This window comes from Trichosurus vulpecula, chromosome 4, assembly GCF_011100635.1.
Source record: "Trichosurus vulpecula isolate mTriVul1 chromosome 4, mTriVul1.pri, whole genome shotgun sequence".
In the NCBI taxonomy this organism is placed as follows: domain Eukaryota; kingdom Metazoa; phylum Chordata; class Mammalia; order Diprotodontia; family Phalangeridae; genus Trichosurus; species Trichosurus vulpecula.
Window position 1 is genome coordinate 255,092,371 of NC_050576.1, and position 13,093 is coordinate 255,105,463.

General features: G+C 42.6%; 1 protein-coding gene across 1 annotated transcript; it reads right to left on the reverse strand.

The window, feature by feature from the left end:
• Positions 1 to 480: 480 nt before the first annotated feature.
• On the reverse strand, positions 481 to 11,414 carry DNAJC19 (DnaJ heat shock protein family (Hsp40) member C19). The gene is made up of 6 exons (XM_036758062.1): positions 11,229 to 11,414; positions 9,293 to 9,344; positions 9,126 to 9,199; positions 4,640 to 4,719; positions 2,969 to 3,039; positions 481 to 667 (listed from the first exon to the last, which is right to left on the reverse strand). Exons 1-6 carry the CDS (start codon positions 11,229 to 11,231, stop codon positions 597 to 599), a joined length of 351 nt encoding a protein of 116 aa, XP_036613957.1. The 5' UTR covers positions 11,232 to 11,414; the 3' UTR covers positions 481 to 596.
• Between the last annotated feature and the right edge of the window lie 1,679 nt (positions 11,415 to 13,093).

Below are 13,093 nucleotides of genomic sequence, written 5' to 3' on the forward strand. Positions count from 1 at the left end.
GAAGTCTGGGAATTTTATACATGGATGAATTTTGTATGACTAAACAATGAAGACTGATTTTTTAAAAAAGGTCAAAGTGTTCTATAGAAATTGTTTAAAAAAGTTATGGCACGGTGTATTTAAATGCAAAAAATGTCCCAATAAACCAGGATCTCTATCGACACTTTTCTCTTCAACGATTTCTTATACTGATTATATTTCTGATGTATGATCAGTATCTATTTCATAAAATTGTAAAGTTATTTGAACCTTGTGGAATCAATACGGTATATTAGTATAAAACACGCAAGTAAATGTGCACCAATTTGTTAGGTCACAGGAGTGATGATTTGTTTCTGTAGGATTCTAAACGTAGGTAAGTTAACTAAGGTTGTTTCAGGTTCTAGTCAATTCCCATTTGGAATTGTAACATAACATTTGTAATTTAATAATTATTACAGCACCAAAATTAATGAAAAGAGAAACTCAAATTATACCAACTAATGCAACCAGTAAAGAAATATTACAGCTTTTATGAAGTTATTATAAAACATCAGGACTCCTATACATAAAGTAATTGATGTATATATAAATTTAAAGTTATCTGTGTATTAATTTTACTTCTTAGCTTGACTTTCTAATAAATCTTTAGCTTCATTGATTTTGGCTGCTATATAAGGAGATCCTCCTATAAGAAAAAAAGAAAAGGAATAGTTAGGGAGGTTGGGCAAAGAAATGCTTTACCTGACCAGAGAATACAATATATATTTTTTCTTTTGGCACTAAATAACACTGGAACTGTATGCTCACATACATCATAGGCAACATGCAATATCTACTTCAAAAATTATAAATAACATTAATTTTAGCTAGCATTAGCAAAGAATTAGACTTTCCACAAAACTGAACTTTCAAGACACAAACACATGTACTTTAACACTTTTGATAGAAACTTTCCTAAAATGTTTTAAGTGTTGTGGTAAATGCAATCTGGGGAACATAATTAGAGGTATTCTTGATGACTTAGTCATCATTACAAACATTAATGACTATTAGATATTACAAACTCTGTTGTTCTAATGCACAACTGATTTGTATAGGGCTCTTTGCCTCTACACAGAAAGAGTTCAGAATCCCAGGCTTTCTGAGTACCTGTGTTTGCTTTTTACATTATTCTTCATTTCCCAATAGCCAATGCTTACTCTTTTGGGGCTCCTAATTGTATTGCAGTTTAGGAAACTAGATAACCAGTCATTAGTACTCTGCTTAGAGTAATCAACAACCAAGTAAAATAGGGAATCCCTTCTGAGCTTTTCCTGTGGATGAGAAACCTCTTTGCTACTATGTGATTCTTAGCAATGGTTCAAATAGCTGACGGTAATGCAGAAGTGATGTTACTATTATGTAAAGAAACCTGTTAACATTTCATCTGATTTAATATTCCTTTGGTTACTTATAAGAACCTTATTTCAAAGTTACTTTTAACAGCTGAAACTTTTCCTCTCAAATCTGTTTCTTGAAAGATCATAGAGTGGGATATTTTCTCACTGTCTAGAAAATATGAACTATTTTAAAATAATTATGTACCAGTAACTGAGCCACAAATGAGCTGCCTCCTCAGGTGTGCATTTATTTTCTTTATAAGACACTAAATATGGGTTTCTTAGAGCAAAAACCAAGGTCAAATGCTCACAGTCAAGGGCTCAGGGGTTGTGGTTCTAATTCTGTCCCAGATGAGCAAGAACACGAAAGAACCATTTAGCTCCTCAGCTGCCTGACTTCAGAGGGATCCGAAGCACTAGGTGATACCTCAGGCCCCTTGAGGAGTTCATTTGTTACACCTCACTAGTTTTGCCTGATGATAATTCTGATTGACCATCTAGGAAATAGAGAGACTGAAAGAAAGAAGTTCTTGTGTGTATGATCTGCCTTGATGCAACCAAAGAAAGGTGATATTCTAGGATAAAACTCTTCCCTGAAATAAAGATAGCCAAAAAACCTAGAAGGCCTGATAGGAAGTGAGGCTGCTGGACATCTACCTACATATGATGGAGAGCCCAAGAGCCAGGCAAGCAGGTGGCAGTGTTGCGTGTGGTCATGAAAGCCACAAAGGAGTGACTAAAAAAAAAAGTCACTTGAAACTATCTGCTCTTTTTTTTCCTATATCTCTTTTTTTGGGTTTTGTTTCTTCTTTCTCATGATTCACTCCACTGATCATGGTTCTTCTTTACGACTTGACTATTGCGTAAATATGTTTAATTTGAAGGTATATGTAGAACATATATCGGATTCCATGCCGTCTTGGGGGGAGGGGAAGAAAATTTAGAACTCAAAAACCTGTGGAACTGAGTGTTGTAAACTAAAAATTAAAAAAATCCCCCCAAAAAGGCACTGGTTCCTTTTTCATATCTTCTGGCCAGGCTCAGTGATGGCTAACTAGTAAACTGACTGATACAACTTTTCAAAACATTATTGAAACTTCCCAAAGCCAGTTAACAATTTTTAGAAGCTTAGTGGGGGGCATTTTGAATTTTGGTAATCAGCCATTTCCCCCAAATATTTTGGAAAAAAAAAAGGCAGCTGGGTGGCACAGTGGATAAAGTGCTGGGCCTGGAGTCAGAAAGACTCATCCTCCTGAGATAAAACTGGCTTCAGACACTTACTAGCTGTGTGACCCTGGGCAAATCACTTCATCCTGTTTGCTTCAGTTTCCTCATCCGTAAAATGAGCTGGAGAAGGAAATGACAAACCACTCCAGTATCTTTGCTAAGAAAACCCCAAATGGGGTCACGAACAGTTGGACATGAATGAAAACACACATTTTGAAAAAATACCGAACGCACAACATCTTACTTGAAATATTAACTAACTTAAAGCTTTTTCCCTTGGAAAAACAACCAAGAATAGAGTGAATTCTGCTCTTCTATTTTCTGGTTTAACAATCACCACTAACAGTAAGGTTTATATTAACAGTATAATGACTACTTACCCTTGTCTGGGTGGTTTAAAAGCATGATTCTTCGGTGAGCATCCCTAATTTTCCCTTTATTGGCTGTAGGGCTAATAAAGAAAAAACATTGACTTTGGGCCAAAAAAGACCTTTTTTTAAATAACTACTGATGAATACATGCCAAATCCGGTATATACATAAATGACAAAAAATACTGAGTTTGTGGACCACTGCATAGTACAAGGTCCTATATATGCCTCATTGCTGGGATTGGTTAAAGTGAGTAAAACTTTACAAAATGAGCAAAACTTCAAGTTAATCAAGCACAATATTCATTTGCTTAGACAAAGCCAACAAAAGGAGTCCTCTGGATATGAAAAATAAATAGTTGCTTAGTCAGAAGAGTGATGACTTTCACTCAAGTGGAATGTTTTAACAATATTATAAATATTCCCAGAAAATTTGCTTAATTTTTCAGTATTTGGAAATGAAGTTTGCACAATAGAAAACTTCCTAAGAATACAATAATTGGCTAGTGACACAAAGGAGAACTGTTTAAGACACGATGAATTCTAAAAGTAGTACAGTTTTTTGTCACGTTTTTCAACGGATTTTTGCCAAGACCCAAGGTCACCTCACTGTTCCGGATAAAGGGCATTTATAAGACTTTTAAAATGCCTTTGGTGAGCATTTTCATTAAGACAAAGAATAAGTAATGCTGAAAATGAAAATGTTATATGTCATTACTCTAGACTAAATTCTGGTTAGAGACATTACTTTTTTTTTTTTACCTCAGTAAGCTTATTTATGAAATAAGGACAACATAACTGTATTCAGAGGATCATCATAGATGTAATCTAATTATATTTCATAAGCCTATTAACTATGCTCCACTCCTTTTAGGAAGTCACATTAAAATGACTATGTTGTCATTGACCCAAGATCCTACAGAAACATGCTAGGACTAAAACCATAAAGATGCAGATCACAGAGTCAAAGATTTAGAGCTGTGAAGGACACGAGGGGTAGTTCAGATGAGAAAACTAAGTCCCAGTGAGGTTAGACGACTGGCCAAAGACAGAGATTATAAATGACAGCTGGGATCTTACCATGTCCTCTGACACCAAATCCAGCACTCTTTCTACCAAAGTCCTGGTCTAATGCTTTCAGCCCATTGATCACCATTGAGACGTTGCTAAGTTATGGAGAATGACACCTTACCTCCCCCACAAGAGGGTTTTGTAGGTTTTAAAAATGCCTACCCCAAGACTGTACCTAAATTTTATTGAAAAAATTATGTTAATAAAGGCTAATGTAAGACTCATATATACTGAATTCAATGGTAACAATGATATGAATCATGCTGCCTCCTACATTCACCCCAAACTGTTCTGTCCTGACACTGTGGAAGCAGCAAGGCCAATAAGATGGTTCTCATTTACTTCCGTACACAAAGGCCTCCTCCCATGCTGCCCTTCTGTAGTGAGTGCAGTGGCTTAAAAATGTATAAGGGAAGGAACCATATGGATAAGATGATCATGGTGGTGACAGCTGCATCCACCAAAGATGAGCCTGACTTTCCTAAGCTACATCATGTGAGGCAGATTATCACATCTCCTCCCTCTCATTGGTGGAAATTCCATTTATTCATGTACCCAGTGCACCACAAAGACTTCAAATGGAGACAGTTCTATGAGGCGTTTAACTTACCTTACTCCTAATATTAGTGCAGCTTCTCGCTTTGTCATTTTGGGTTCAAACCCACCTCTGTAATAGCCACCACTGAAGGCCTGAAAGGGGAAAGGCATCAGTGAGAAAAGTGAATGGACTAGGAAGAGTAGAGAATGACTTTATAGAAAGTCTTCAAATGAATCTTCAAAAAAAGATTAGTAAAGAATAACATTTCACTGAAGCACCTTATTTTTATTTCATAGAAATTGAATTTAAGTGTAATTTTTTAGGCAGTTTCACAAATAGCACTAAATCATAGTTCAACTGATGCTCAAGATACAAGAGAACCAATCTAAAAGGTGAGCCTCAAGTCTCAGCACTACACTGACAGAACCAATGAACCCATATTGGAAATGAGGTGACATCTTCAACTAGATGTGCCAAACTGAAATTCAAATGGAATACATGGAGACAACCATGCAGGCACAAGGTGGCTGGAGGAGGAACTCAAAAATGTCATTTAGATCTTGGCTGGATTGGAGGGAAAGGAAGCTCTAGGACAACAGGGAGAAAACATTAGTTACTGCTGTGGGGAGTGTGCTACAGTCTGCATAGCCATATTATAAGGGATGAAAGAGGAGCTCTCAATTCAGGTCAATCACAAAAACTGGAACTGTGCTGAGAGTCAATAAGTACTTAGTAAGTGCCTACTCTGTGCTATGTGCTGGTTTTATTTTGATTTGCGAATCCAACTCTCTGCTCTCTTCTAAAAGCAAGCATGGGATAAATGTTTCACTTGCCCTGATGAATTTAACCTTTCAGAGGATGAGGGAAGTGCCAGAACTGCTGTTCTGGACTTGATTCTACCCAAATGGTTGGGGAACTGAAAAACCACAGGAATTCTGGCATCAAGTGACTATGTTACCTTAGAGTTTGTGAAGTCAAGGAGGGTGACAGTCACTCTGCAGATTTTAGGAGATTTCAGAGAAAAGTTAAGAATGATTGTGTGGCTTCATGGGCAGGACACTACCAAGAAATGGTGCTGCTGCAATTATAAAGGGTTCCCATGAAGAAGTAAAGGGGGATGCATTGAAACAGTGATATAGCTGTAGGAGGAGCTCTGTGGTGAAGTCAGATTTTAAAAAAGATGTTCCAAAATGGAAGCAGAAGGGTATAGATCCAAAGATGAACATAAAAGACTTGCCAGCACCTGTCAGAGTGTCAGGAATGTGAAAGACTCAGATGTGCTGAGCCTGGAAAACAAAGCCACAAACACAAGAAGCGGGAAGTGACAGGATTGCAGCTTCAGGCTGATACATCAATTTTAATAGAAAGGTGTGCTCCTTAATGCCCATTCTGCTTATTTTCCCTAGCAAGAAAAATGATCTTTAAGCAGTAAAGGAACTAAAATGCAAATGAAGGACACAAGGGGTGTGAAATGTCAGTGTGGCAAGGCCTGCCCCCCTAAGGTGATCACCACCTTCAACTGCCGTGAGAGGCTTGGTTCTTTAAAGAAGGAGGCCACCTGTTGCATTTGTGCTGCTCAGGCCCTGTCTCCTTCACATCTGCTTACATGTGCTATACCTCTGAAAGGACCTCAACAAGCCCAACGGTGTCCACAGCAGGGCAGTCAGCAAAGGAAGGGACTGGAGGTCGGCCCATGAAGGCTACTCCAGGACTTGGGATGTTTGACTTGATGATAAGGCTTGGTGGGTGGGCGGAGATGTGCTCATTGTTTTCAGTTACTTAAAGGGTTGTTCTGCTTAGCCCAGGCAGCAGAACTAGGAACAGTGAAAACTTCAGATTTTAATTACTGCTGAGAAGAACATCTTCACACCAAGTGTGAAGGAGCCCTTAAGAGGTGATTATATACAGGACTAATTCAGGTACCAGGTGGACTGGGTAGTTTCTGATGTCTTAGAGTATAAACCTCATTTTACAAGTGTCTTCTAATTCTGAGATTCTGTAAAGTCACCAGGCCTGAGCACATTATATCACAGGGTTGTTAAATAACCCACAGATGTAATTGCTTGATTTTGGCAACTGTAGAGAACAGAGGCACCTAGGACTAGAAACAGAAAAACACAATGCCATTTAAAAAAATATAATTAAATTAGGTTATACACTAACATAGGGGATCATCCATCCCTGGTAAAATATGAGAAACATTAAATTAAATCAATGGTGGCAAACACGTGGAAAAGAACCAGTAAAAATGATCGCACAAGTAATGTCAGGCTGACCTTGTCTTTGTCCCCCTCACAAAACCACAAAAGAGATGGTGCAGACCCAGACTTCAACAAGACATGTCTAATGATAACCTGGTGGACACAGCTGGGATGTGAGCTGGACAGGTAGGTATAGGAATGTTTGAATAGCCATTTCGAATAGGCTGACAGTCAACCGAGGAAAGTCTCTGGTGGTGTATTCCAGGGTTCTGCTCTTCTCAGCGTTTAAATAAGCAGCTTTTACATGAAGACCCTGATAGTTGGTGACATGGAAAAGGTTTTAACAGACAAATTGAAGATAAACTTAGCATGTGTAAAAATTTCTAAATCCTACACTTAGGTTCAAATCCAATTGCATCAACCTTTATTAAGTACCTATGGGCCTAGATGCCAGAGACCACAAAAAACAAAAGTCACTGCCTGAAAGTAGCTTTCATCCCAGCTGGCAGATACAATGTACACACAAAGAAGCAAATACAAAGTAAACAAAGTAACTTTTGGGCACCTAACACCTGGTGGTCTCAGAAAGAGAATCAGATTATACTAGTGGTGAAGCCAAGTCAGTGTTCTGAGCGGGAAGGTAGGGCAGACAAGATCACGTACAGGGAAGAGTGAGGAGATCCATTTGGGTGGGGGTGGGTGGAGGGGGCGGAACAGGGAGAGAGACAGACCTCGAGAGAGAATGAGAGAGGGGGAAGGGGAGAGACAGAGAGCACACAACCAAAAGATGTAGGGCTCTGAGCCTTCTGCTGGAGGAGACTGCAGCTGATCACACTTCTGCTGGGGCTTGAGGAGGACCATTCTGGCAGCTGTGGAGGACAGTTTGCAGAGTTGGGAGATCTGAGGCTGGGAGACTGAGTACGAAGACCCATCCCTTACCAGTCACTCTTCTGAGAAGTGTTGCAAGAGCTGAGGTGGAAGCAGAGGAAGGCCTGAGGGAGTAGTGAGTTCTCTGTCATTAGACACTCAAATGCCAGAGAGGATCACTTTTCAGAAACCCCAGAGAAGAGGTGCACGGGTGAGGATTATGTCTGGACTATATCCCTAAGAATGTCTCTCACAACTCTAGAAATCTGACTCTGGGGATGATGGCAAGTTTCATGGACGGAAGCTTGGTGTCTCAGAACAAAGTTCTTTTAGTATCCTCAGGCGGCACATTAGAGCACACGCCTTATAAGGTAAGATTTCTGGGAGGTGGATGTATACTGAGGTGCATTCCCCACTGCAGGCCATTCCTACTCAGGTCTGGTTTCTGAGGGAGGGGCACTGATTCCATCAGAACGGTTCACACACTGATAGAGTTGGAACTGAGAGGGGCCTCAGAGGACATCAAGTCCAAGCCAATCATTTCACAGAGGAAAATGGAGGTCCAGAGATAGTTACTGAAGTTGTATCCCCAAGATTGTCACTGTGAAATACCCTGACAGATTCTCTATAGACTCCCTTCTTTAGGAGAGAACAGTGCCACTTCTCACGTACAGAAAGAAAACATCTTATATACTAATAATGATCAACTTTCAGAACCAGTCACCCATGAACGTTTCAGCAGACTGCATTTTGGAGGGCAAGAGTTCAGAACCAGGTACCTTACCTGTACTAGGAGCTACCCCATGGCTTATGCGGCCCAAGTACACCACGGGTGTAGCTGGTCCGGGGGTAGAAGAATGACGACTTAACTGACAGCTGAGAGCACAGGAGGTCTGGGCCCTCTCGTCTGACCACAATGCCCTACGCTTGGGCTACCAAATTTTTTGGAGATGAAAGTGAGGAAAAAGAGTATTGACAGAAGCTGCTAAGGTTAATTCTGATCAAAAAGATATCCTTCTAGTTAGCACCCACCTACCTTTCATGTATTCTTCTAGATCAGAGGCTATTCACTTTGTGTGTCCTGCACCCCTTTGGAGATGTGAAGTCTATGCACCCCTCAGAATCATGTTTTAAACACAAAGTAAAATACATAGGACTGCAAAGGAAACCAATTATATAAAAATGAGGAGGTAATCTTTTCCCCACCCAGAGTCAGAGACCTGCTGACATCTAGACTGAGAACCCCTGTCCTAGATCAGCAGCAGTGAGGTACTGTACTTGCAGCCTAGTACCGACAGCATCTTGGCTTGTCTAGTGGCATGGGATCCCTTCTGGAACCCAGCTCCTCTCTGGGTGGGGGAGAAGAAGGGGTAGAACTGCAAACTAAAAGAGTCGAACAATCATCTAGAAATGTCCATCCCTCCCACTCACCCCTCAACAATCACAGCTGAAATAATTTAGTGAAAAAGCAGTAAAAGAAGAAATCTTACATATTTTGGCAGACTTCGAATAGCTTGCTTTACTTGAGGCTCCATATGCTTCATTGTTTGCAAAACATAACGGCCTTAAAACAAACAAAAAATCGAACAGAACTTTACATTTTTTAAAAGGAAGCCCCAGGTCCCCCATGTTCCTTCCACTCTCCTATGCTACAGACCTGCAAATCCTGCAGCAGCAATTGTCAGTCCCACGGCTACCACTGTGCTGGCCTAGAGAAAGGAGAAAAGAGTTACTTCTTCCATCCCTTCCCTTCCCTTCCTCCCCACTTCTCTTCTTTACAATTTTCAGGTTACATTTCAATGGTAAAACTTATTTTAAAAAACGGTCATAACACAGTCCTGGGCTTTAATCTATGTTATGAACATTTCTAAAGCTTCCCTAATGACTCTTCCACCTCTAAAGCCAGAATCCTCTCAGACTTAAAAGTTTATTTACTATTTTGGCTTTTAAAATGAGGACTTAAAATATCAGTGCAGCTTCAGGTTACAAGTAGAACCTACCATTGGGATGGAAATTCACTGCAAAAGAACAGGGCCTGTCAACGAAGGCTCTTACCAGCCATAGGATAATAAATCTTGCCCACTGGGAATTAATTTTCTCTTGCCTCACGAAAGACTATGAAGATTGAAACAAGGGCACCGGGAGGACAGAAGCAAAAATGGAGGGGAGAGGGAGTTATTCACAGCAGCCCCCTCAAACCCTAGGAGGAAGCATTTACTATTGGAAAACCCTCTAACTGAAAGGACAAAGCTCCAAAGGCTTTATCTATACAAGCCCCGCCCACTCCAACTACAGCGAGAGGACTTTGGACCTGTGATTCTTGGAGGGGAAAAAAAAAAAGGACACGGGAAGAATTTAAATGTTCAAGTTAAATCTCAAAGCTGAGAGGAACCAGAAGAGTCCATCGAATCAAGGCAGAAGAAGAATTCCCTTGACCACATTCCTGAGGGGTGGTCAGTCAGCCTTTGCTTAAAGAACCCTTGTGTGCAGGACCCCCTCCCTCCCTTCCCAGGAAAACCTGCAAGTCACTTCTTCCTTACTGGTTACACTGCAAATGCTACACTTTGTACCAAGTTCTGCCCAAGTAATACACATGCACTTACACACTCGTGTATATTCACAGATACATATATACACACAAGTAATACATGCATACAAATATACAGGAATGTACACACAATACACATGTGTACATGCACATACATGCACACAAATATCTCTAACTACACATACATGCCTGCGTGAGACACACAGAGTGAGATTTACAACCAGAATGAATGAATAAACATTGATTAAGCACCTACAGCATGCCAAGCATGGGGCATCCAACCAGGGCACCTAGTCCAGGTGTCAAAGTCATAGATGCGACCCCGCAGGCTGCACAGTCGGGCCACGTGGCGCATTTTTGCTTATTTTGTCAAACGTTTCTCAGTTACTTTGGAATCTGGTTGGGGGCTTGACACCTTTGGTCTGGTCCCGGCCCATTTCACAGAGGAGGTACCCGGGATGGGGGAGGGATGGGGCTCGAGGCTCGAACATTATCAGAGCTTGTAAACCTCCACACTGCGAGCTGTCATCACACTCCACTGCACTGTGAGACCCTGAGGCCCAGTAACAGCAATCCGTGGCAACATTTGAACTCAGGCCTGTCCTGAGCCCCAGTCAAGCCCCGTCACCTCTGGGGGCCTCAGTTTCCTCATCTGTAAAGTGAGGGGGGGGGGGGGGCTGGGCTAGACGGTCTCAGATACCAAAGGACTCAACAGGAAAAAGCATTTATTAAGTGCCTACTATGTGCCAGGCCCCGTGCTATACAATTTAAAAATATCATCTCATACAGCCCTCAGTTTCCTCATTAGTAAAACGCTGGGCTCAGGCGGCCGGGTGTGGCTGGGGACCTGAGTTCGAATGCCGGTTCTGCTCGCCCCCACTGCCCCGGTGACCTTGGACAAGTCCCCATTCACGCCCCTCCCCCACACTCCCCTTCCTGCGGGAGACCATAAGTTCCTCCTAGCTCGCGGCCTCAGCGGGCCTGGGTTCGAAAGAGACCCCGCAGCCGCTGCCTCAGTTTCCCCTCCGGCCCCTAGGCCGCTCACCATGACTTGGCCGGCGCTGCCCTAAACCGGCAAAGCCCCAGCTCATCCCCGCCCAGGGGCCGCGCGTTCGGCCCGGCCCGGCTCGGCTGGACCCCAGGCCCCGGCTCCCGCCCGGTAGCCGCCGCCTCAGACAGGGAACAACCCAGAGGAAGCACGCGAGCTCCGAGCACCAGCCGCTGCCGCAAAGCGCCGCGGCCCGACTGTCGTGAAAGGGCGCACGAGGCCGGGAGGACGGGACGCGGCGTCCGCTGCGGATTGGCTGAAGCTCGGGGCGGTGCCGATTCCTATTGGACAGGAGAGAGTGAGGCACGATCCCGCCCCCATGCTAAGCTCTTCCCTTGAAGGCGTGGGGGGCGGGGGGAAGGTGAGTGGGTGACAGACATCTCAGGAGTGGGCTTCCGCACTAGGGAGCCAAAGCAGCTAATGTGTAACATATAATGTTACATATTATCATATACATTATATATACCCTACTATATTCCTATCATGTACATTACATAATATTTTATAGTATAATAGAAAGGAGAACCGAGAAAGAGGAGTGTCATAAAAACCTGGAGAAAAGAATGTACTCAAGAAGACAGAGTGTCAATCACGTCAAAAGCTGAAGAGACGTCATTTGTTAAGCGCCTACTGTGTGCCGGGCACTGTGCCAGCTGCCGGGAATGCAGGCACAAATATGAAAGTCTTTGCTCTCGAGCATTCTATGTGTGGAGACAAAATATATCCATAAAAATACAGAATCCATGCAAAATAAATGCAAGGATTTTGGGGGGGGGAGGGGGCGGGGGTAGAGAATACTAGTCGAGGGTATCAGGAAAGGCTGCATGTGGGAGGTGGCATTTGAACTAGGTTTTGAAGGGAACTAGGGGGTGGAAGAGGTGGGAAAGCATTCTCGGCTCAAGTTGGGGGGGGCAGTCAGTTCAAAGGGGCGGGGGAGGGGAAAATAAAGACTGAAAAAAGGCCATTAGATTTGGCAATTGAGTGATGGGTGGTAACCTTGGAGAAAATAGTTGTAGATAAGTAGTGGGCTCAGAATCCCGATTGTAAAGTGTTGAGAAATAAGTGTGAGGTCAGGACAGAAAGGCGATGAGTGTAGATTAGGAGGCTTCCTATTAAGGGTAGATGAAATCTCATATCGCAACTGGTTGCTGGCCAGGAGTGGGGCAGTGCCTTCAGGGATTATCTGGGTAGCTAGTGCATGCACAGAAAGGACATCAGGATTTCTAGCTTGGGGAGCCTGGGGACTCCACCACATCTGCCTCATGCACCTGTTGGTCCCTAAACACACAGGACCTTAAAGAGACATTCTGTAAATATGCTAATGACTAGAACCACAGGAGGTGCCTACTCACTGCCAGACCAGCAGAATGGGACAAGGGAGTACTGGATATACTGTAGATCCAGCTACTGTTACTTTATCCTCCTTCTCTCCTTCAAATTCCTGCTTCCAGCACCTTGACTTATTTCCACAAGTTCATGCCAATCCAGACTGTGAAGTCATGGAAGCCAGCTGGGAAGTGTCCTAGTACTTAGTGGAAACAGTATCCTTCAGTTTCCAAGACTGAATCTCAGCAGGCTCATTCCCTGTATGAGGAAACATTGCTCAAGATTATATGAAGACTTTACAGGGCACAGGTGCTATTTTCATCGCTGCTGCTCAGCTCCTCAAAGGCAAGGGGTTCAGAAGAGAAAAACAGACTTTTTGGAAGCGAACATCTGCTCAAGAAGATGGCATCTAAGAATGGGATTTAGATTTCTGGACCACAGCATAAAATATAAGAATGACAGGCACCTGACCAGGTATGGAGTATATGAATAATGACTGATAAGAAAATATTTACCTGAAGTCTTGAAAATCTAAT